At 41.9% G+C, this 21,894-nt stretch overlaps 2 protein-coding genes across 2 annotated transcripts; one reads left to right on the top strand and one right to left on the bottom strand.

The window, feature by feature from the left end:
- Positions 1 to 463: 463 nt before the first annotated feature.
- On the top strand, positions 464 to 5,925 carry LOC143105575 (aldehyde dehydrogenase 1A1-like). The gene is made up of 13 exons (XM_076269589.1): positions 464 to 505; positions 721 to 825; positions 1,113 to 1,253; positions 1,450 to 1,579; positions 2,269 to 2,330; positions 2,509 to 2,637; positions 2,947 to 3,060; positions 3,351 to 3,453; positions 4,260 to 4,444; positions 4,744 to 4,908; positions 5,164 to 5,321; positions 5,555 to 5,629; positions 5,853 to 5,925. Exons 1-13 carry the CDS (start codon positions 470 to 472, stop codon positions 5,923 to 5,925), a joined length of 1,476 nt encoding a protein of 491 aa, XP_076125704.1. The 5' UTR covers positions 464 to 469.
- A 1,040-nt stretch (positions 5,926 to 6,965) lies between these two features.
- On the bottom strand, positions 6,966 to 19,959 carry tmc2b (transmembrane channel-like 2b). Its single transcript, XM_076271310.1, has 20 exons — positions 19,823 to 19,959; positions 19,518 to 19,559; positions 18,783 to 19,179; positions 18,071 to 18,223; positions 16,505 to 16,595; positions 16,311 to 16,392; positions 16,108 to 16,214; positions 15,576 to 15,674; positions 15,304 to 15,446; positions 14,504 to 14,651; positions 11,502 to 11,696; positions 11,198 to 11,377; positions 10,813 to 10,974; positions 10,347 to 10,475; positions 9,476 to 9,543; positions 8,968 to 9,207; positions 8,533 to 8,658; positions 7,790 to 7,868; positions 7,536 to 7,659; positions 6,966 to 7,186 (listed from the first exon to the last, which is right to left on the bottom strand). The coding sequence occupies exons 1-20, from the start codon at positions 19,860 to 19,862 to the stop codon at positions 6,966 to 6,968; spliced, it is 2,826 nt and encodes a 941-aa protein (XP_076127425.1). The 5' UTR covers positions 19,863 to 19,959.
- Between the last annotated feature and the right edge of the window lie 1,935 nt (positions 19,960 to 21,894).

Genomic DNA, 21,894 nt, shown 5'->3' with positions numbered 1-21,894 from the left:
TCCTTCGGCTAACAAATATGCAATTATACAGAGTTTGTGTATTGCACTAAACTATTTTGAAGATATTACATTACATTACGTACTGCTCTTGTTTTAATAACCTATGTGGTATGATTATCCTTTCGGCTTTGGATAAAGTGTCATGTTTTTTCTCCCTACTTAATAAGTAGGCCTACCTATGTTTTTTTCTACTTAATAAGTACCTATGATTTCAATCGTAAAGTCAGGGGCATGTACATTTCAATATCATGCTTTTCTTATTTTTTTTTATTGGTACAGAATTGTCCACAATTAGAGCAGGTTCTTCAAGTTCAGAGTCATATGCTGTGCTTTCCCAGGCATGAAGCAGAGTATCATCATGAATTCTGAGTGTGGTGGTGTTCAAAGCCAGCAGAACCACCTAAGCAACCACAAGCATCAGAAGAATGGTCCCAGCAACCAGGAGCTGCCACCGGACCCTGCAATACCCATGCCGGTGTGTGACCTCCAGATCGAATACACAAAGGTATGTTAGAAAATATGCCATTTTCAGTGTTTTGCCTTCAATTGTGAACTGATGAATTATTACAAATGTTGGTAATCATCTTCTGAATTAATACAGGAGTTGCATACCACTTTTGTAATTGTTTCAGTCATAACAGTTCACCGATAGCTTGTCTGCAGAGCGGTTATGCTGTATATGACTGTTGTTCTTTTAAGACTTATCCACCCTTTTCTCAGATATTTATTAACAATGAGTGGCATGAGTCCTGTCAGAAAAGGAAGATGGCTGTGTACAATCCAGCAACCTCTGATATCATCTGTGAAGTGGAGGAGGGGGACACAGTAAGTAGGCTAGAAAACATATTGTTAGGCTGGTCAAAAATGTTTAAATGAGCATTAAATGCTGGTACTCTGTAAGAATGATCATGTTCAGACATGATCAGAACATTGCGGGATATTTTGGGAGGCATAAGCATCTTACTGCAAATAGTTATTGTCCAGTGTCCTGAAAGTTTTTTCTAATGTTGTACCTGTACTGGCATGGCATATGTCATTAGCCTGATAGGATTTTGAATATTAGCTACACAATTAAAGGTGGCCTTTCTGTCCTACTTCTTCGTCCCTCTCAGGAGGACATTGACAAAGCTGTTAAACATGCCAGGGAGGCATTTCAGCTGGGGTCGCCATGGAGACGGATGGACGCATCAGAAAGAGGCTGCTTGCTCAACAAGTTGGCAGACCTTGTGGAGAGAGACCAGCGGATACTAGCGGTGAAAACAGACTAATTCCAGGGACATTTCCATATTCAAATGCATAAAGAGGATACTTTTCCTCATACATGATGCAAATGAAAAATATCAAAGTGAAATCCTCCATCATCAATGAATGATACAAAGTGCTTAAATGTTTGCATTTCATTTTAATTTGTTCTGTAATGCAACGTTTTGCCAATGTTTTTGTTTACAGACCATGGAATCAATTAACTCTGGGAAGCTCTTCCTGATGGCCTACTTTGTTGACCTTGTGGCAACCATAAAGACTCTAAGATACTATGCTGGCTGGGCAGACAAGGTTCAAGGAAAGACTATTCCTGTTGGTGAGTGTCTTGGCCATGACATGCAGAGCTTTTTATTAAGATCATAACAGACTTCTCACTTCTGCACTTTAAAAGTGAATTTTACGGTTAAAAATAATAATAATTTAATTGCCATGTGGCCCTTCTTGGTTTAAAACAAAGACACCCTCCCCTCCCCCAATGAAATGCTAATGTTGGAATGTTTGGAACATTCTATATGTGATATTTCTGATATATAAGATATCTCTCCTCATGCTATTCAGATAGGTGTGAAGTGGGTGTGAGTAGGTGTGTCTGATGCCAAGTGGAGAGCCAACCAAGTGGGCTTGTTTTGGCGCCAAATTCTTCCTTTGTTTAAAGCATTCAAAAGTAACTAAACTGCAATGTTTGTCAGAATAAGACTTGGACTTAGACTAAGACTAAGGATGTAGAACTGAAGAGAGAGGTTAGCTACAGGCCAACCTAGGCCTTACAGGCCTATAGGCTACATAGACCATAGACCATTTTTTGTACCCTTTCTGCTTGTAACAGAATAAACTTGATTCCTGAGTTTTTCCTGAAGTTTGCCAGTCTAAGATTAATATTAAGTAATTATTCAACACAAAAGTGTGTTCTTGAAAGTTTTTATGCATGCATGTGTAAGATTGTGTATGTGTTCACTAGTTCAGTTTAGTGCTGACATTCTCCAACTGTGATGTTTCTCTGTTAAGATGGAGACTATTTCACCTTTACTCGACATGAGCCTATTGGAGTGTGCGGTCAAATTATTCCTGTGAGTAGAATTAGACTACCAGTAGTGCCAGAACACTAATACTCTTGTATGCATGTGACATACAATATCAGTATATATTCTATTAATAATTAATGCTGTCAAACTTCTTCTTTTTGATGTTGATGTGGAAATATACTTATGATCTAAAACATATATGACGGCTTCATGCTACACACAGTGGAATTTCCCACTGATGATGTTCGTGTGGAAGATCGCCCCTGCCTTGTGTTGTGGAAACACCGTGGTCATTAAACCGGCCGAGCAGACGCCTCTGACCGCTCTCCACATGGCCCAGCTCATAAAAGAGGTTGTGTGTTTGCTTCTTCATTTTAAGATGATCGGATAAAACTCCTCCACAGACAGATAGGCAGCTTTTCAGAAAACTGAACCATTAGGTTTCATAAAACAAAATATGATGTGTTGCATGCAAAATATGATGTGTTGCATGCATGACTATGTATAGAACTGATATTTTTTTCAGAAATTGTTTTTACAAAGAAATTTGCAGTGAAACAGATGAGTGAAATTGTAAACAAATGAAGTGGAAGATTTTTGTTGTTTAATTTTGGATGGCGCAAGTCATGCTTATCTGGCCCCTGTGTCTCTGGTTCACCAGGCTGGCTTTCCTCCTGGGGTTGTTAATGTGGTACCAGGATATGGGCCAACTGCAGGGCATGCCATTGCCCATCACATGGACATCAACAAAGTGGCTTTCACTGGCTCTACACAGGTAAATCAATGGCATCATCTTCAAATGAATGCATATGAGATAATAAGAACACAAAAATAAAAGCATACTAATAAGAAACAGATATATAAACATAAAGATATTAAATATGAAGTAAGAAAGTATTCTACTTACATAATTGGCAAATTGCCACAACTAGCAGAAGTATAGCATACATTGAAATTTGTAATATTTAGTATATTAAAATCACATTGCTCAGTATTTATGAAAATCCTGCTGTTTTTATAGGCTCCACAGAGCTTCACATGTCTGTTATTGTTTTTAATGAACAGGTTGGGAAGCTCATCCAGAGGGCTGCTGGTGACACTAATCTCAAACGTGTCACACTTGAACTAGGAGGCAAAAACCCCAACATTGTCTTTGCAGATTCTGATTGTGAGTAACAATAGTGGAGGCCTTAAAACGTATTGACACAATTCAGCCACAGCGTGTAGTGCAGCTATATCAGGACAGGGACTCCAGGAAATATCACTAGAAGATGTCAGGAGGAGCCCATTGGGATGATTGACAGCCGTGACTCACACCACTTCTATACTTTCTAGGATATTTGAACCTTTATATTTGAACCTATCCACCATGTCACATGCTGCAGTGTAGTAGTGTAGCCTCCCCTTTCTCTTCATTTTCAGTTGTATTTCGAAGCTTGCATTGCCTGCCCTTCATCTATAGGGGGTGGCAGTGCAGCAGACATCATTCACACACGATCAGGCATCATTCCAGGACCACGGCCAGCTACCAAACCATATTATCAGCACTCTAAATGAAGCATTCTGATAGGTGTTTTGGGCTGGTTATTTGGGCTGGGTGATCGTTAAAAAACTCTGACCTTGAGAAATGGCAACAGTATTATGCAATATAATAAAATCATATTAAATAATGTATATATAGCATACAAAGTAAACACATCATACCATAATGTATATTTACAGTTGTGTTAACAAATGGTGCTCACAGCTCTGTAAAAAGTGCAAAAATAATTTTTTGCTTATGTAAAACGGTATGCAATACGATATGGCACAGCTCAAGGCAAAGTAGTGAACCCTTTATTAGGGTCGCCATTCTTAATTCAATGAAATATCATAATATTGTTGTTGTTTATATTGGTGGGACCCCATACGAGGGCCTGTTCAGACTGTTGTGAGAGATGAAGGTGTTGTCCGTGTGCTGTGTCCTGGCCTCAGTGGAGCTGGCTGTGCAGCAGGCCCATCACGGCCTCTTCTTCAACCAGGGCCAGTGCTGCCTGGCCGGCTCCCGGGTGTTCGTGGAGGAGCCTGTCTATGAGGAGTTTGTGCGCTGCAGTGTGGAGATGGCCCAAAGGAAAGTGCTGGGCAACCCCCTGGATCCCAACGTGGACCACGGACCACAGGTAGGAAAACTGTATTTGTCCTAAAAGAGAAAACTGGTCACTAAGTAGTAATAATGTAATGTATGCCTAAAAACAGTCTTACAAGGACGATAAATACAACCCTCTCACTTCATATATAATATAAATTAATATATGATAAAATAAATGTATAAGAAAATTATTTTAAACAGAATTTGCCAATTTCCACTAAGTAGAAGTTAAGATTTTTCACTTTGACAGTAAATGCAGTTTTTTGTATGAGCGCACCTCAAAGCATCTTTGTACAGTTCTGATTAGAAAGCTTGCCACCCCCTCGCCAGATTGACAAGAAGCAGTTTGATAAGATCCTGGAGCTGATTGAGAGTGGGAAGAGGGAAGGGGCCAAGCTGGAGTGTGGAGGGGCCCCCTGGGGCCAGAAGGGCTTCTTCATCCAGCCAACAGTCTTCTCCGACGTGAGAGACAACATGCGCATCGCCAGGGAGGAGGTAGGTTACAAAACTGCCATGACAAAAGACTGCTTGACACTGATGTCTGTTAAATTATTATTATATCATTCTTGTAATAATATAACTGCATATTGATTATATCATTGTACTTGTTATGTGTTCAGTTAACTGGGAAAGCCACAAAACTGAAGACATCATACTGAAAAAAAAAAGATTCTACCAGGTGGTAGCGATATTCCAAAATAACTCTCTCTCTCTCTCTTTCTCTCTCTCTCTTTCTTTCTCTCTCTACAGATTTTTGGCCCTGTTCAGCTGATCATGAAGTTTCGCAGTGTAGAGGAAGTCATCCAGAGGGCCAATGACACTCAGTATGGCCTGGCTGCAGGGGTTTTCACCAGCGACATCAGTAAAGCGCTCGCCATCACATCAGCTCTGCAAGCAGGAACCGTGTGGTAAGAACAGGCACTTTGAGTCTCCTACACTCCTAGAATGACTGATTCTTTTTTATTATTGTGTTACATGTTCCAAATGTAAAGCACTTTGAGCTGCATTCTGTGTATGAAAGGTGCTATACAAATAAAGCTTATTATTAGTATTATATTATTATTATTATTAGACTGCAATGATGGCTCATCTGCACAAATTATCATTAACTCATGTGTCTTATTATTTTGATTTCATTTAGGGTTAACTGCTACAATGCAATGAGCACCCAGTGTCCATTTGGTGGGTTTAAGATGTCAGGAAATGGGAGAGAATTGTAAGCTGTTTTTTATTCTTATGAATGATTTTAGACATTTTATAAAATGTATAAATATTATAAAACTTCAATTGTGTCTAATCTTTTACCAAATCAAGTTAATATTGTGTGTGTGTTGGGTGTGTTTGTGTGTTTTGTGTCTTTGCGAGATAGCAATTGTACAATGTTTTTCTATGAAGGTATATGGCAATAGTGTAATATTAGTGCAACATTTGTTTCCTAGGGGAGAGTACAGCTTACAGGAATACACAGAAGTAAAGGCTGTTACCATCAAGATCTCTCAGAAAAACTCTTGAAGGCTGTGGTCATTTGCAATATTTCTCTGGACATTGTATGCCTTCAATGACAAGCATTCATCCTCCATATCCAGATAGGGAAGCATCATGCCTAGCTGGACTGGTCATCATAGTCTTTTGCATACTTACTGTTACAGTGCTTCACCATATTCATTGCATGGTTTCAATCCAAGGACTTTAATTATGGGACTACTTTCATTAGTCACATAATATTACAGGAGAAGAATAACCTCCAATAACTCTATGAAGAGGCTATTCATTTCAAAATAATCACTGGGAGGAGATGGCAAATTGTGTAAGAATGTCATGAGATACAAATCTGCAGGCATGGCAGTCATAGCTCTTCCTCCTCAGTCTGGCATACTGAATACAGATTAGAGCAGAGTGTAGGAGTGGGAGTGTTGTGTTGTACATTTGTTTCAGACCAGATGTGGAGGGAGATGTGCTGTAAATATGTTTGTGTTCTGTGGTGATTGTTTATGTATTCGGTTGTCAGTGGAGGATCTAAAGAGTGAATTTGATCAGATTCAGATGTTGTCTTGTAGAGAATACATCATTGCTATTACCAACTCACAGTTTAGGAGAGCAGCAAGAAGCGCACGGTCTTAATGTGTAATCTCTGCTCTTCAGCCTGATTCCTGTTTCATTGCACATGATTGTCCAATAAACTATAGCGTATGATGCTTTTGCCATGTGTGACATGTTGATATAAGTGTGCCAGTATGTATAATTCTTGATCTTATAATTAACTTCCAAATGTAGCCATCAGAGTATAATGTTTTTGTAACCATTTTGTTACACTTTCCTATTATGATTTTCCTATAAGTGATTTCACACATGCTCTTACAGACTTAACAACTTAATTTATCTACAAAAATACAAATGAACATATACAGCAATATGTACACTTAAAAGCTGACACGTATGAAACTTGGTTCAAGGTACCAATATGAAATACATCTCATCAGGAGCTTGAGACAGTTTGTGTGTTTGCAGTGCATATATATCACATCTGTAAGCGTTAGTTAAAGTTACTAAAACTAGTGTCTGGGAGGGCCTCCTCTTCCCCGCCCTCTTCCTGGTCCGGGGTTAGGACCTCTAGGATTGCCTGGTAGTGGACCCCTGGGTGCTGGAGGGTGGGTGATTGGCCCACGGGGGTTTGCGGCAGCCAATGAGACGTCTTTTTGCAAGTTCACTCCTGCTGCACCTGGTTTCCCTGACAACTTTGGTGACTTGCCTTTAGCTTGTTCTTTAATGGGTTCTGCAGAGAGTCATAAATGTACTTATCATTCAACTTATATTTGTTTTATTTCAAAATTGTGATAGTGTGTTACTTCAGTGTCGTACCCCGTATTAAAAACTGTGTGAAAGTACTGTATGTAGGTATGAGTAAGAATGTATGTAAATGTGTGTTTCTGTATACACATAGGCATCCATTACTCTTGGTAGGTAGACCATGGAGTTGCACGTTGGATGATACATAAGTCTGATGTGGGCATGTGTGTATGTACAGTATGTATTAGTGTGGACTGTGTGTGTGTGTGTGTGTGTGTGTGTGTGTGTGTGTGTGTGTGTGTACTGTATATGTCAGTTTGCATATATGAGCGCACCTGCTGGCTTCTCTGGTTCAGGTGGCGGAATAAGTGACTTGTTGGGCATGAGGTCCTCCAGGTCCTTCATCACCTGGTTGGTACTGGCCTTATTATTCCTGCGATTCTTCTCCTCATCTCTGGCCTACACACAGTCATAGTCCCATCAGGTATCAAATCATACTGTCTACTAATATATTCATAACAAAAATAGATTTCTACCCATACAGAATTATTTACATGTACTCATACTGTATGTTTCATTATTTACTAACCATTTGCATCTTTTTCTTTAGGTCCAAGTTAGCTTGCTGGTAAGCTTTTGACACAGCATTCAGGTAATAGATCGCCAAACTGACAAGTAAGGGAAAAACAATTAAATCACAGAGACACTTATTTCCACTTGGTTTCACCCTTCTCACAACTAAATTGGGGTCCTGGTTATTCCAATGGGTTCCTCTTGCAAAATACATTTGCAAACTCCAGTGACACACCATTGCTGGGTGTTTTTTTCTTGTTGAAAGCCTTAAGTATTAATCTCTGTGCACTGGGTGCTTTTTCAGGCCTCTCTTTTAGCCTGGAATCAGGATCAGGCACTGTAGGGATGGAACCATGCTTTTTGAAAAGTCTTTCCGTTCTGACTGCCAGTTCTTTCTTACTCTCAAACTGTTTCCTAAATACAAAATACCATTTTCTAAATACTAAATACAAATACAAACACTAAAGAGCGTACTAAAGACAAAAGTAAATCGTTTTGATTTTTAATGTCAAAGCTAAAAGCAATCATCGATTAGTGAAACAATGTTCTTGCTGAACGCCCGGTCTCTATTCGATTGTATGATGTGGATGGAATGGTTGCAAAGGTTGCAACGGACATTGCTTGGAAAACGGTATCACTTTTTTTGAGCAAATCTATTCCTAAGGAGATTCTTACATATTACAAAAATCTGTTATTTTTTTTTCTGAATTTAGTTTCCTAAAATGAATGGCTCCTACATGGTCATAATTGTCCACTCACACCATCAGCAGCACAGCAGGCATGATGAGCCCAGGGTTGGATGCGTAGCTGAAGATGGTTCCCATGAATTCAGGCAGGTCCCGGTCAATCGTGTCAATGACCACATCATACATCTTCTCATTTCCACTGTCAAATCAACACAATGCAACGCATACTGCATTAGCGTATACATTTCCTCTTCGAGCACAGAATCGAGCACACAATAAAGTTAATGAGGGGTAAACACATGCACAATAACCATGGCAACAACACCACTTCCATGATGAACTCAAACATCCTAATAATGTCAACACGCCCTTCATAAACCCATATACATGCACACGGACACAACGTTTTTATTCATAAGTGGGGCATTAAATAATAGGCAGAATTATTCACCCTGAAATATCCTATCATGCTTTTAGCTAGAGTCCTGGTAGCTGCGTTCTCCCTCACCTGAAGGGTCCGCAGTCGAAGGAGGGCGAGAGGGTCATGATGGTGTAGATGACGGGCATGAGGCTAAGGAAGAGCACCAGCAGGAGGAGGCCCATGTAGAAGTTGTTGGAGCCGGAGGCTTTGAACACGCGGGCATGGGGCACGTTGCAGGCCATCACCGCCCAGCACTGGTAGTACATGGAGCTGAGGAGGCGAAGGACGTTGATGCCAACCAGGCCTGGGGCATAGAATGCTCCCATCCTACAAAAGACACATGTACACACACATGTGCCCACACACACACACACACACATACACACACACACACACACACACACACACACACACACACTCACACATACATATGTACACATATACACACACACACAAATGAAATGTTGGTTGGAATATGAAGAAATCAACTTGAAAGTCTGAGTATAAGGGTGATGTAAGTGCATTCAGAGCAGCTATTTCAAGCATTGGCTAAAGGCTGTACTAGATGGATAATATGACTTCCTCACTTCCTCACCAGATCATCCCCTGGTTGAAAATGAGCCCAAGCACATTGCCACTGATGTCAAATTCTGCATACGATGGCTGAAAATACATAGAGACAAATAATACATAAACACACACACACACACACACACACACACCCAGAGAGACACATGCAAACACGCATACAGAGACAAACACGTATCGTGACTTTTCATTTGTTATTTACCTTCATGACAAGCCTCCCACTGTCTCTCTTTGCCCTCTAATGTAATTAAGTGCTTCCGATGGTGTCGCCTGTCTCTTTGTCCCTGGGCTCGAAAAGTATCACCTGTCCCTGCCAGATGTCACACTACTATCCCACGCGGCGCGTGTGAATGTGGACACAGATATAGAGTGGCAAGTCGAGTGCAGCTGAATTGCTTCTAGGATTTACTGTTCACAAAGCACACATCCTGAGAAGGACGGCCGTTCAGATTAAAGTTATCCGAGCTGTAACATGAGATGCAGCTGAAAGTGTACAGACCCCAGACTGCTCAAACTGCTTTTGACAGGATACTGTGTCTCAATGTAAGTGAGGTGACTGCCTATTAATAATGAGAATAGCTGTAGTTGTCTCTAGAGCTGTTAAGAGCCGTTCACACCAGGAACAATAACTATAAAGATAATTACAACTATAACGACATTAGTGTCCACACTGACCAATAATAAGGAAAGTCTCCTTTTGTTGATGAATGTCATGTCTAAAATCTGATGCATTCTGATTGGCTGTCAGCTTTTTAACATTCTGAAAAACGATATCGTTCTTCATGTTGTTATCGTTATCGTAGTTTATGTGTGGACGTTGTCGTTCATATTCATATCATTTTTGGTGTGAATGGCCCTTTAGTCAAAGTAGGACTCACAAATCCAGCCTCCAGGTCCCAGCACCAGCAGTAGTTGAGGAAACGTACAAGCACTGCCCTCAGGAAGTCCCCAACGAGGATGGTCAGGTATGACACCTGAATATCAGAGACTGTGAGCTTCACAAACTCCTGCACGCACAAAAATCAGGAACTTCATCAGGAACATTAGACACAGTGTGTGTCTTTCAATACATAAAACATATTTCATCTACACCCAGTGTCCCATAATCCCATCCCATAATATCACCACATGTATTATTACCGTAATTTCCGCGGCTTATACATTGATATTGCTAAATTTCTTCAGCTATGAGGTTAATACACGGGAGCTTTTTAATATGGGTTCAATATGGTTTTGTTTTTTTAACTTGCATAAAACACTGTCCTGCGGTTTATACACAATGCACAATGCTAATCCTGACACAGGAAATTACTGTTGTTTTATGAAGCAGCTTTTCAAACTTACTATTCCAACACCGGTTTCCCAGCATGGGCCTCTGATGACGTCGGCAGGATCAATGTCTGGAGGAGGGATGTTAGTCGTAGTGTTGTGATGCATGGAGTAATTGGCATAGTATTCTTCGATGGCCCAGATCGTAGCATTCTTGATGTCTTTCTCACTCTCCAGCTAAGCAAAGATATCAAATGTCATAAAATAGTCGAGATGTCAAAACAATCAGTTAATGACATTCAAATTTAGATTTTAAAATGTATTTACACTATGGCTTTATCAGTGCTCAGGTACCCTGTAGATATAGCAAGTTATTCATTATGGTGAAAATAATAAAACTACTAGTAACAGTAATAGTTGGAAAAGTTGGAAAGTTGATGGCAAATAATAATTGCATTACCTTGGCTTGTACTTCATCAAACAAAGCAAACAGGAAGGTGTATAGGTTGCCTAGGAAGAGGGCAAAAATTCTGCCCAGCTGCCATTTCAAAGCAATCCGAGGGTGATAGTCTTCCAGCTCACCAATAGTCTCAAACAACGGTGGACAAGCCAAACCCAGAAGAGACATCACAAATTCCACCTGAGAGAGTGAGTGAGAAAGAGAGAGAGAGAGAGTTTTGAAAAAAAGGCCAGCAAACACAAACTCAACATGACTCTAACTCTGTCTGAGATGATAGTTCTGGAGGCCTAACCAGAGAGATCACCTCATTTTTCTCAAACCATGACAGCTCCCCATCCTCCTTCTCAGCAAACTCCTGTGACCTCTTGACCACAAAGTAGATGAGGTAGCCACTTCCTGCGAGGGAGCAGAGGATGAGCACGTTGGCTAAGAGTCGGAGAAACCTGCGCAGGTGAATGTTCTCATCCTTCTGCTGTTCCTGCAAGTCCACTATAGACTCCTACAGGGGTACAAAACATTAACATCACGTCATATATGGTCCAGTGATACTATGGAAATGCTCTCATCACTGTTTGAATAAATGAGTAGGTAATGATAAAAAAAAAATCACAAAAACAAACGTTCAACACCCTACTACTACATCCACAACATGTAAAAATGAAACATTCAGATGGTTTTGACCGAAGTTATTTTCGTCCACTGTTTATGAAATCATTATACTTAGGCCTATATGGAAACAAGGAGGAGGGCAAGGAGTGTGCCCTGCTTGAACACTAGGCTACACCCTACTCTAGCAACATGGCTAAAACCAGGGTACTGTTTTCTTTATATAAGCCCTTATAATGTACGCATACTTACTGAGGATTAAGTAACTTTGAGGTGCATGTTCCCAGGCTGATTTGAATTTACAATTAGCATACTAGATACTTTCAGTCCAAGCAAACTACATGCATTTTTCATCAGCACTTGGAAATCGAAGCTCATGAACAGGTGATCTCAATGTTGCTAGTACGATACACCACTTCCTGAACTACAGGAGCCCCCACTGCTCTAGCCGAATGGCTGGTGTGCCTCTTAAAGGTAAAGTCCTTGATTCCAATCTCACACTCTTTTTTTCTTGAGGATATGGCTCTCTAACTGCCTGATTAATGTGTGCATTTTATTATTTTTTTAAAGTGAACATTTTGATTGCAATATCAATGGAACTCACCTGGTTAAAGTAAGGATAAATGAAGAAAAACATGTTGTTTCATTACATTACATTACATTACATTACATTACATTACATTACATTTGGCTGACACATTTTTAGCCAAAGCGACTAACAACATGGTAAACAGTTTAAGTTTTAAAGCAATTCTCAACAATTTTAGGACAATTTAAAAAACGGTAGAGTACAGTAAGAATAAGTGCATCAGTGAGTGCTGTTTTTAACAGTTACGTGTCAGTTCAAGACGGCTGGTGAGTGCTAGGATCAGCAAGACTTGTTGTAAGTGGTGCTATGAGAGGAGATGTTCTCTAAACAGCTGGGTATTCAGGAGTTTTTTGAAAATGGAGAGGGATGTCCCTGCCCTTGTAGGAACTGGCAGTGTGTTCCACCAAAGAGGAACAACAGATGAGAAAAGTTTGGTAGAGCTAGACGTCGTTCATCTGAGGAGCGCAGCGGTCTGGAGGTAGCGTATGTCTGTATGAGGGCATTCAAGTAGGTGGGAGCAGAACTGGGCCACCATAGGTAGCCAGTGTAGCTGGATGAGCCGGGGTAACATGTGCCCTTTTGGGTTGGTTGTAGACCAGGCGCGCCGCCGCGTTCTTGATCATCTGAAGGGGTTTCACTGCGCAGGCTGGGAGACCTGTCAGGAGGGAGGTGCAGTAGTCGAGTCGTGAGATGACTATTGCCTGAACCAGAAGTTGGGTAGCATCTTGAGTCAAGTAAGTCCTGATTTTCCGTATGTTGTAGAGTGCGAAACGGCATGACCGGGCGACTGTGGCAACATGATCTGAGAAGTTTAGTTGGTTGTCGAGAACAACTCCTAGATTTCTTGCAGTCCTGGTAGGTGAAACAGACGTGGAGTCAAATTTGATGTTGATGTCGTGGTGTATGGTAGGTTTAGCTGGGAGGACCAGCAGTTCATCCATGTAGCTATGTCTGAGAGGCAATCCGAGATCCGTCCTGAAACCAAGGGGTCATCAGGTGGAAAGGACAGATAGAGCTGTGTGTAGTCTGCATAGCAGTGGTATGAGAAGCCATGCGAACGGATAATCTGTCCTAAGGAGGTGGTGTAGATAGCAAAGAGAAGGGGGCCCAGCACTGAGCCCTGGGGGACTCCTGTGGTGAGATGGTGAGGTGCAGATAGCTGACCAAGCCATGATACGTTAAACGAGCGTCCTGTGAGGTAGGATTCAAACCAGGAGAGAGCAGAACCGGAGAATCCCATGTTAGCGAGTATAGAGAGAAGGATGCGGTGATTAACCGTGTCAAAGGCAGCCGATAAGTCAAGCAGAATGAGTACTGATAACCGAGTGGTCGCCTTGGCTTCTTTTAAGGCTTCTGTTACAGACAGCAGAGCCGTTTCGGTAGAGTGGCCGCTTTTGAACCCAGACTGATTTGGATCCAGAAGGTTGTTCTGTGAAAGGAAGTCAGAGACCTGTTTGGAGACTGCTCGTTCAATGCCTTTGGATAGGAAAGGCAGGAGTGAGACAGGGCGGTAGTTCTCAACTTGAGCAGGGTTGAGAGAAGCTTTCTTAAGTAACGGTGTTACCCGGGCCATTTTAAACGCTGTTGGAAATGTGCCGGAGGTTAGCGAGACATTGATCACATGTGTGATAGCTGGTGCGATGGTCGGGCTGATGGACTGAAGTAGGCTCGTAGGTATAGGGTCCAGCGAGCATGTGGTAGGACGGCTACATGTCAGGAGTCTAAATACTTCACTCTCGGAGAGAGGCGCGAATGATGAAAAAGATGTTCCAGCAGCCCCTAGAGGTTGTAGGAGTGCGGTATCTGAGTCAGATGCGTTGTGTGGGCATGTAGAGAATTGACTGCTGATTGCCGCCACTTTGTTTGTAAAAAATGGGGTCATGTAATTGTCTATTGAGCTCAAACAGCAGAATTAGCCAGAAATTGTATGACAGCATTGTTAAGATGGGGGGGGGGTGATGACTTTAAAGCTGGTGGTGATAGGGAGGGGGGGTGCTGACCTTAAAGCTGGTGGTGATAGGGAGGGGGGGTGCTGACCTTAAAGCTGGTGGTGATGGGGAGGGGGGGTGCTGACCTTAAAGCTGGTGGTGATGGGGAGGGGGGGTGCTGACCTTAAAGCTGGTGGTGATGGAGGCGTACTTGTTGTCGGCCGTCTCCGGGTTTCCGATCAGGTAATCCCAGCTGGTGAAGAGCTTCCAGCTGAAGGTGAAAGCGCCATCCTCTGCTCCATCTCCCCCCTCGTTGGCATTCTTCGCCATGCTGGCATGGGGGCACATTCAGTGGTCAGTCAGCAGGACTGATGGAACAAACACACACTCATGCACGTACACACAAACACACATACAATACCCACACTCACTCAATCACAGGCACACACTCTGTCTCTTGAACAAACACACACGCATACACACACACACACACACACACACACACACACACACACACACACACACACACACACACACACACACACACACACATACAAACTCACACACCCTGGGTTCACACTGAATATGTCCGAGTTATGCCATGATAAATGTGACTAATCAAAATCAACACTCAAATAAAACACGGAAAATGTGCGTTAGAAAAGTGTTTCTTAACTGGTCCGGCCTTGGGACCCTCAATTTCCCATGGTCATTAAGTTGCAACCCATATAGCGCTTAAGCCAAATGATGTGGTGAACTACGAGGTAGCGTTTTCAACTCCTGTGTCCGATATTAGATGTAATAGCATTTTTTTTTTAACAACAAGCTCCGCGACCCACCCAGAACGGTTCCATGACCCACTTTTAGGTCCTGACCCACCAGTTAAGAAACACTGGGTTAGATGATGAAAGGAGCACAGCTCCCCCTGTTATTTTCTATTTACTATTTCTATTTGTTGTGTTTATCAAAGGAATGGGACTCACGTTCTGATGACAACCATCAGGCTATACCCAAATATCCCAACGCCAACGAGGAGATAGGACAGGGGCAGCCTGAACTGTAGGAGTCCTATGGTCCGCTTGTCATTGTAGAACCCGTAGAACAGGACAGAGTATTTACAATAACCCTATGAACAAAAGGACAACATTACGGAGATTTGGATGGAGAAAGATTCAGCAGAAAGATTAGCTGATGACCCTGTATTGTGCACTCAACCCCACAGCCCGAGCAGAGGATCCAGGAATAAAGCGCTCACACCAAATTCAAAGAGGACGGAGAAGTCCATAGCCCGGGCTTCATCTGCTCGCGGGACTGTCTTTCGAGGTATAGATCCATAAGGCAGGCCCATTAAGACCTGAAAACACACGCACGCACGCACGCACGCACGCACGCACGCACGCACGCACGCACGCACACACACACACACACACACACAACACAACACAACACAACACAACACAACACAACACAACACAACACAACACAACACAACACAACACAACACAACACAACACAACACAACACAACACAACACAACACAACACAACACAACACAACACAACACACACACACACACACACACACACACACACACACACACACACACACACACACACACACATACACACACACACACAGAGAGAGAGAGAGAGAGAGAGAGAGAGAGAGAGAGAAGGTGTAAGTAGGCCATACCATACCACATTATCCTAGTTCATGTCCACTGAATTTAAGGTAAATAAAAAGAATTGTGATACATATACTGTATTCATGACGGAAAACATATTGACCTCTGGAATAACGACTAGTCCAAACACAAAGCCAAAAAGTATAAGATTCAGGCCGTACATCCATCGGAGAAAGATAAAGTAAGAAGCCACTGAGGACCCAAAGTGACCTTAACAACAGAGAGAAAGATCAACATTACAATTTATAATAACATTCCAACATTGCATTTGACAAAGAATTAGTGACAGGTGTTACAAAAACACACTTTCAACTTCTTTGATCTTCCTCTCCCAGGGAATGCAGGCGGTCTTGAAGTTGTCAAAGTCTCTGTTGAACTTGATCCATTTCTGAAGAAAAAAAAACATGCATACATAGTTCACACATAAAAGTTTGCAGAAAAAGTTTGCTTGTTATCAAATGTTGAATGTTGTAGTGAAAAGTAATGTAGGTTTACTATACCTTTGCCATCATGACTTTGAATGCATACAGTTTCCTTCCCTTTCCTTTCCCCAGGGCACCTTCAAATTTCTCCACAAAGCTCTGGGCCTCCCTAGTATCCACACAAAGACAGGAAAAAATGACTATCCAATGCATGATGCATTCATATGTTAGTGTGTGTGTGTGTGTGTAGGGGGGGGGGGCATATTCATCCTGTCAGCAAAGGTGACAGTGACAGATTCATGGCACAGACCCTATACTGTTAGGTCTATAAGACAAAAAACAAAAAAACTTTTGCACACTTTTTACTGACAGAGAAGAGACCAAAGAAGACCAAAGGTCACCAACGTAGTAAAGAAAGAACTCCCGCACATTGTCCACTTCGTAAGCAATTTATTGTAGCAACGTTTTGGTCAAACAACCAGCCTAATGATGGTCGTTTGACCAAGATGTTGCTACAATAAATTGCTTACAAAGTGGACATTGTGCGGAAGCTCTTTCTTTACTAGTTCTATAAGACAGAAATGATAGATAGATAGATAGATACTTTATTGATCCCTAGGGGAAATTCAAGAAATTAGAAATGTGACTACGATTGTATTCACACACCGCTGAAACGTGATCATGCATATAAATTAGCCAATGCATGTTAAGTATCTGTGAATGAAGTCTTTGAACCACCAGCATTGCCTGTCTATTCATTATTGATGTCTGTATTTTAAGAAACTTATTATCTAAGAGCATAACTTTACATTCATTAAGTGTGCACACCTAGAGACACACAGCTATGGAGCCTCGTCCCCATTTGACAAACTCACAAAACAGAACTAATCCTCATCAACAGATCCTCATTAAAAAATTGGACCATGCTGACGCAACTGAAGTAGGACACGTCATATGGAACAACTCGCAAAAACCACATTGGGGTCATGGGAGACCAAAAGCAAGACCCCATGGCCTACAACAATACATCACCTGTAACGTATACCTGCTCTCTGACCTGGGGCACGGTTACAACCACACATGCTCTTAAGGGACCTTGTCTGAGTACACGGGAAAGTTATCTGGAGCCTATCGATCCTGTCTAGCCTGGTGTATTGCCTCTAATTGGTCCCGTCTTCTTATGTCATGCTGCACACACACAACAAGGTTGCTTGGAGTACAAAGAGAACCTATGGATTTTTTAACAGCATCGTTGCTGGAAATGCACAGATTGTGGGTAACTGAAGCAAAGCCACAATGTCACATATGTACTGCTTTGCAGTGAAAAAAGCTAATGAAATGTCCTTGAATATCAGCACCACCAACCATGATGCAAAACAAGGGACAAGTCAACCGTTTTAGCATTTCAAAACAGTTTATAGAAGTAGGCAAATACTTGGCAAGGCAATCACATCAGGAGCTGAGTTACATACGATGCAAAAGATTCTGGAGCTTTAATCGAGCAAAACAAAGGACACTGTGGCAGTCACTACATGAACCAGTCAAAAGATGTGGACGTCAAATCAGAAGAAAAACACAAATAAAAACACTTGAGTTGAGAGAACAAGCAGGCGATGTAATGTGTGTACACAAGCAGATTTTTACTTCAGGCACTTGAGTTTCCTCTTCATGCGCCATGGCTTGTTCCGCAGAGTGGCGATAGTCTTCTTCTTCTCCTCCACCTCCTCTTTCAGAGCGGCTATCTCTCCCTCCGACATCGACTCATCTTCCTCATCGTCATCGTCGTCGTTCGATGAACTGTCAGGAGAGAATCAAGCCATCAGAGAGCACCATCTGGCTGGTAGAGGGCTTTGCAAGTGGACCAGCCAGAGGAGGGTAGATGAGGTAGAAGTTGCTTGTTTTGATGTATGCATTGGGCTCTTCCAGTTCAAAAGATGGAAGGCAGTGTGGTATGAATAGGAAAGAGCAGCAATCAGGACAGATAGCTGAAGAGCAGCGTTTCTCTCAAGCAGTCAGGACATGCACTCATCCACAGAAATCATTGACTCAGCGAATAAACCAGATCACACATTGCCACTACTCAGTGATCACATATGATAGGGAACTGCGTGGCAAAATTAAATGTACAATTGTAAAAACCTTTTTGCTGGAGGTAGAGAAAATCACATGTGCACATTTATCGAAACTGGTGGCATCTAAAGATAGCTAGGACAATACTACTTAAGTGTAAACAGATCTTACGTCGCTGCCTCAGCTGGATGCTTAGGCTTACAAAACAGAAAACAAATTGGACCCAGAAGACTGTGGGGCAGGAAGCAGACAGCATGGCCAAACATCAACTCAAAGAATACTGCACCTGCTGTCCTTCCCCTTCTTCTTGTCTTTGTCTTTGTCATTGCCACCTTTTCCTGCACCCTTGCCCCCCCCTCTCTTCTCCTTGTTCTGCTCCTGTTTCTCCTGTTTGCTGGCTCCTCTCCCTCCCTTCCTCTTGTTCCCTCGTTCCTCCTCGCTCTCCTCGTCGCTCTCCTCCGCCGCCTTCTTCTTTCTGCCGGCGTTTCTTTTGCCGCCCCGGTTCCGACCTTTCTTCTCGTCCTCACTCTCCTCCTCCTCGCTCTCCTGCTTGGCTTTCTTCTTGGGCTTCCTCTTCCTGGGAGCTTCCTCCTCCTCACTCTCCTCCTCCTCGCTGTCCTCCTGCCTCCTGCGAGGAGGTGGTTTGGGCTTTCTGTTGGCTCTGGATCTCCTGGTCCTGCTCTCTGAGGGAGGAAATATCACAACATTTCAAACACATTAAACAGTGCTGCAGTCTACAGCATCCAGACAAAGGAGCTGTGTCCAGTTTTCCAGAATCTGTATCTCCAACCACTTACGGTAATACGACATTGGGACAGTTGTATCATCAGATCAATAGTCAATCCAGAATTATTGTATACATAATAACCACAATGCTCTGCTATGCTTTTTGCTAAACACAGTCTGGCCATATTTGCAACAAATGACAGGCAGCAGTTCGCATCACACTTCAAAGCAGAATTTGGAAAGCATTTTTTTTTTTTTTTACAGCTCAAGCTCTAAAGACCATGAAGGGACTTACCATCCTCATCACTGTCCAGCACAGCATCTATTTCCATCCCCACTGTGACAAACACAAACAAACAAACAAATACAAATTTGTTTTTAATTGAGAGAACCCAAGTACTTAATCTCAGACTGGAGAACTGAGCAATTGATTCAGTTGTCGTTGGATACTTATTCCTTTTCCATCCTCAAGAGTTTTGGGCTACTGTTACAGTCCCAGTGACATCATTACACTCGTCTTACGAGATTGTTGTCTTAAGAGCAAATTAAACAGTCCATGGATAAAATATTTAAAAAGGAATAGTCAAGGCGATGACCCACCATCGTCTATTACTGCGATGTCGTTTTTCCTGCGAGGCATTCTGAGTCTACCAGCTCTGGAGTGGATGTTTCGTTCTCCTGCGTTGCCATCCGAGTGAGTGGCAGGTGCTCAGGCTACGCATCATTCCCAGGTGCATCTGTGTGTAGACTAAGGAGTCTCCTTGACAACGAGTGAGACTCATCTGAAGGCTTGAGGTTGACGGGAGAAAACTTTCATGATAGGCTATAGGTAAACCCAAGTTTTTGAAGATATTTTGAAGGTATTTTTTATGGCCTAGCGCACTTATGATTTGATTTGCGTATAGAGCCTTGCTATAGAATGCTACATGGCCATGAATTTGGCTATGAAAACAATGCCCAAACTATTTTACCACAGAACAAACTCAGAGAATTCGGAGAACAAAGTACGTCACAGGACTCAAGGCATACAGATTAACCTTAAAAAATAGTTTTGTTCGGCAGATCGCTCACTATGCATTTGTCTAAGTCTGCTACATGTTCCCCTTAATTAAGTCGACACATGTCGCCCTTCCTGCAGTTATGCTGGCATGGCTTTGTTGACCTGTTCAATAATTGAAAGGAAACTGGAGAATGGACCACCAGACTATGTTAAGCAACCGGTTGTTCCTCCTGAAAGTATGTCCTCATGGATTTCAAGTCGGTTTTCTAAATAACAGGCCTCTTTGATTTCCTTTCTCTGTCACAATCAGACTCGGTTTTCACTCTACAAGCGTAGAAGCGGTCGGCGCGGCGCGTAAAAGCGCACCTGGAATGTCGACCCACGTTTTTCCAAGGATGCGACGTCTGTTAGTTGGACGCGCAGATAAAAATGAAATGTTCAAAGTAAGCCAAAATCCACTGGTTTGCTTAATTATCTAGTCTTTGTAGTTTAAGGACATTTACATGTAGATTAAGTTTCTGTTACTTGCAATTAAGAAATTAATAAAATAAAGTGAACTGAAAATGCGTCTTCAGCGTAGTGACGTTTGATGTAACTGTGGTTAACAGCTTTAAATAAATAATGTGTGTAGTATAGTCAGCATAACATGTGTCTGTAATTGAGATCTACAGGGCCCACTATAGGATATTGTGAAAACGCCATGGTCTTGTTTTCGTTTGTTTGTTTTACAGTGTATTACTGATGTCTACAGACTATTAATTCGATCTAGAGAGTGGGGGGGGGTTTACCGTTTTTGCAGTTAGGTCTTACAAATCAAGAAAAAGCTCAGTGTTGTGATATACAGTACAACTCAGTTGTTTATCAAATTAAGGACTTCCTATCAAAGGGTCTCAAATTACTTGAATAAATTCTTAATGATAAGCTGGTCATTAATTTTGTATTAGCATTGAAATGTTAATGAAACTGATGTGCCAACTCTGTAATGAAAAAATGTTAGGGTGGCATGAAATTGAATTCTCGGACTCAGATAATGACTGATCATTCTGTATGTGAAAGGACTGTTCCATCTCTTCATCAGGGCTAAAGTAAAACAGACCATCCAGAATTGCCCTGTATAGGGTAGGGTCGCCAGGAAATGTTCCTATGCATTTACCACAAACAGGGTAGGATTCTAATCCTTCCATCAGTGAAGCGAAAACAAGGAGCTGCTGCCAAATCTGTTTGCTTGGGAAGAGAATCCAATCTGGAGACACCCGACACCCACTTGGGCCAGAGTAAATTTGAGAATACTTTGCATTGAGATGACAGTCACCTTACACTCACTCACCTCATGTGCATGGATTTGGTAATAAAGTGGAGTGTGAAACTGAGAGGTGGTCGCACGTTGAGCCAGGAAATCAAGCTCATGCCCACTCTGATTTCATTTGTTGTTATAAGAGTCTCAGCTTTGTCTTAAACATGGAATGTACATTTCAGGGGAAATGGTCTATTTAGTCTATGCTATTAAACTAAATGATTGTGTGGTATTCTTCTATATGAAAAATACACAATTATAAGAGTGATTGCCTCATTTCTTTGTCATTATCAACACAGCCTTGACTATGTTTACCTTGCAGCAAAATAAATGCAGTGCAAGACAATTCAGACAGATGTGTCTATTTATACCCTTTTA

The sequence above is a fragment of the Alosa pseudoharengus genome, unplaced genomic scaffold, assembly GCF_046254945.1.
Source record: "Alosa pseudoharengus isolate Yale_2024_CS ecotype anadromous, Long Island Sound unplaced genomic scaffold, YU_APseudo_1.1 YU_APseudo_1.1_scf_6, whole genome shotgun sequence".
Lineage (NCBI taxonomy): Eukaryota > Metazoa > Chordata > Actinopteri > Clupeiformes > Clupeidae > Alosa > Alosa pseudoharengus.
This window is presented reverse-complemented; position numbering and strand designations above follow the sequence as displayed.

Bases quoted from the DNA above. Each gene is read 5' to 3' on its own strand.
- LOC143105575 (XM_076269589.1), top strand. From the start codon at position 470: ATGCCGGTGTGTGACCTCCAGATCGAATACACAAAG. The intron at 3,061-3,350 runs GTAAATCAATGG...TTTAATGAACAG, and splicing joins CTTTCACTGGCTCTACACAG to GTTGGGAAGCTCATCCAGAG. The intron at 5,322-5,554 runs GTAAGAACAGGC...GATTTCATTTAG, and splicing joins CTGCAAGCAGGAACCGTGTG to GGTTAACTGCTACAATGCAA.
- tmc2b (XM_076271310.1), bottom strand. From the start codon at position 19,862: ATGCCTCGCAGGAAAAACGACATCGCAGTAATAGACGATG. The intron at 18,224-18,782 runs GTGCAGTATTCT...CTCTCCTGACAG, and splicing joins AAGAAGGGGAAGGACAGCAG to TTCATCGAACGACGACGATG. The intron at 7,869-8,532 runs GTGAGTGGACAA...CTTACTTGTCAG, and splicing joins CCTGCTGTGCTGCTGATGGT to TTTGGCGATCTATTACCTGA.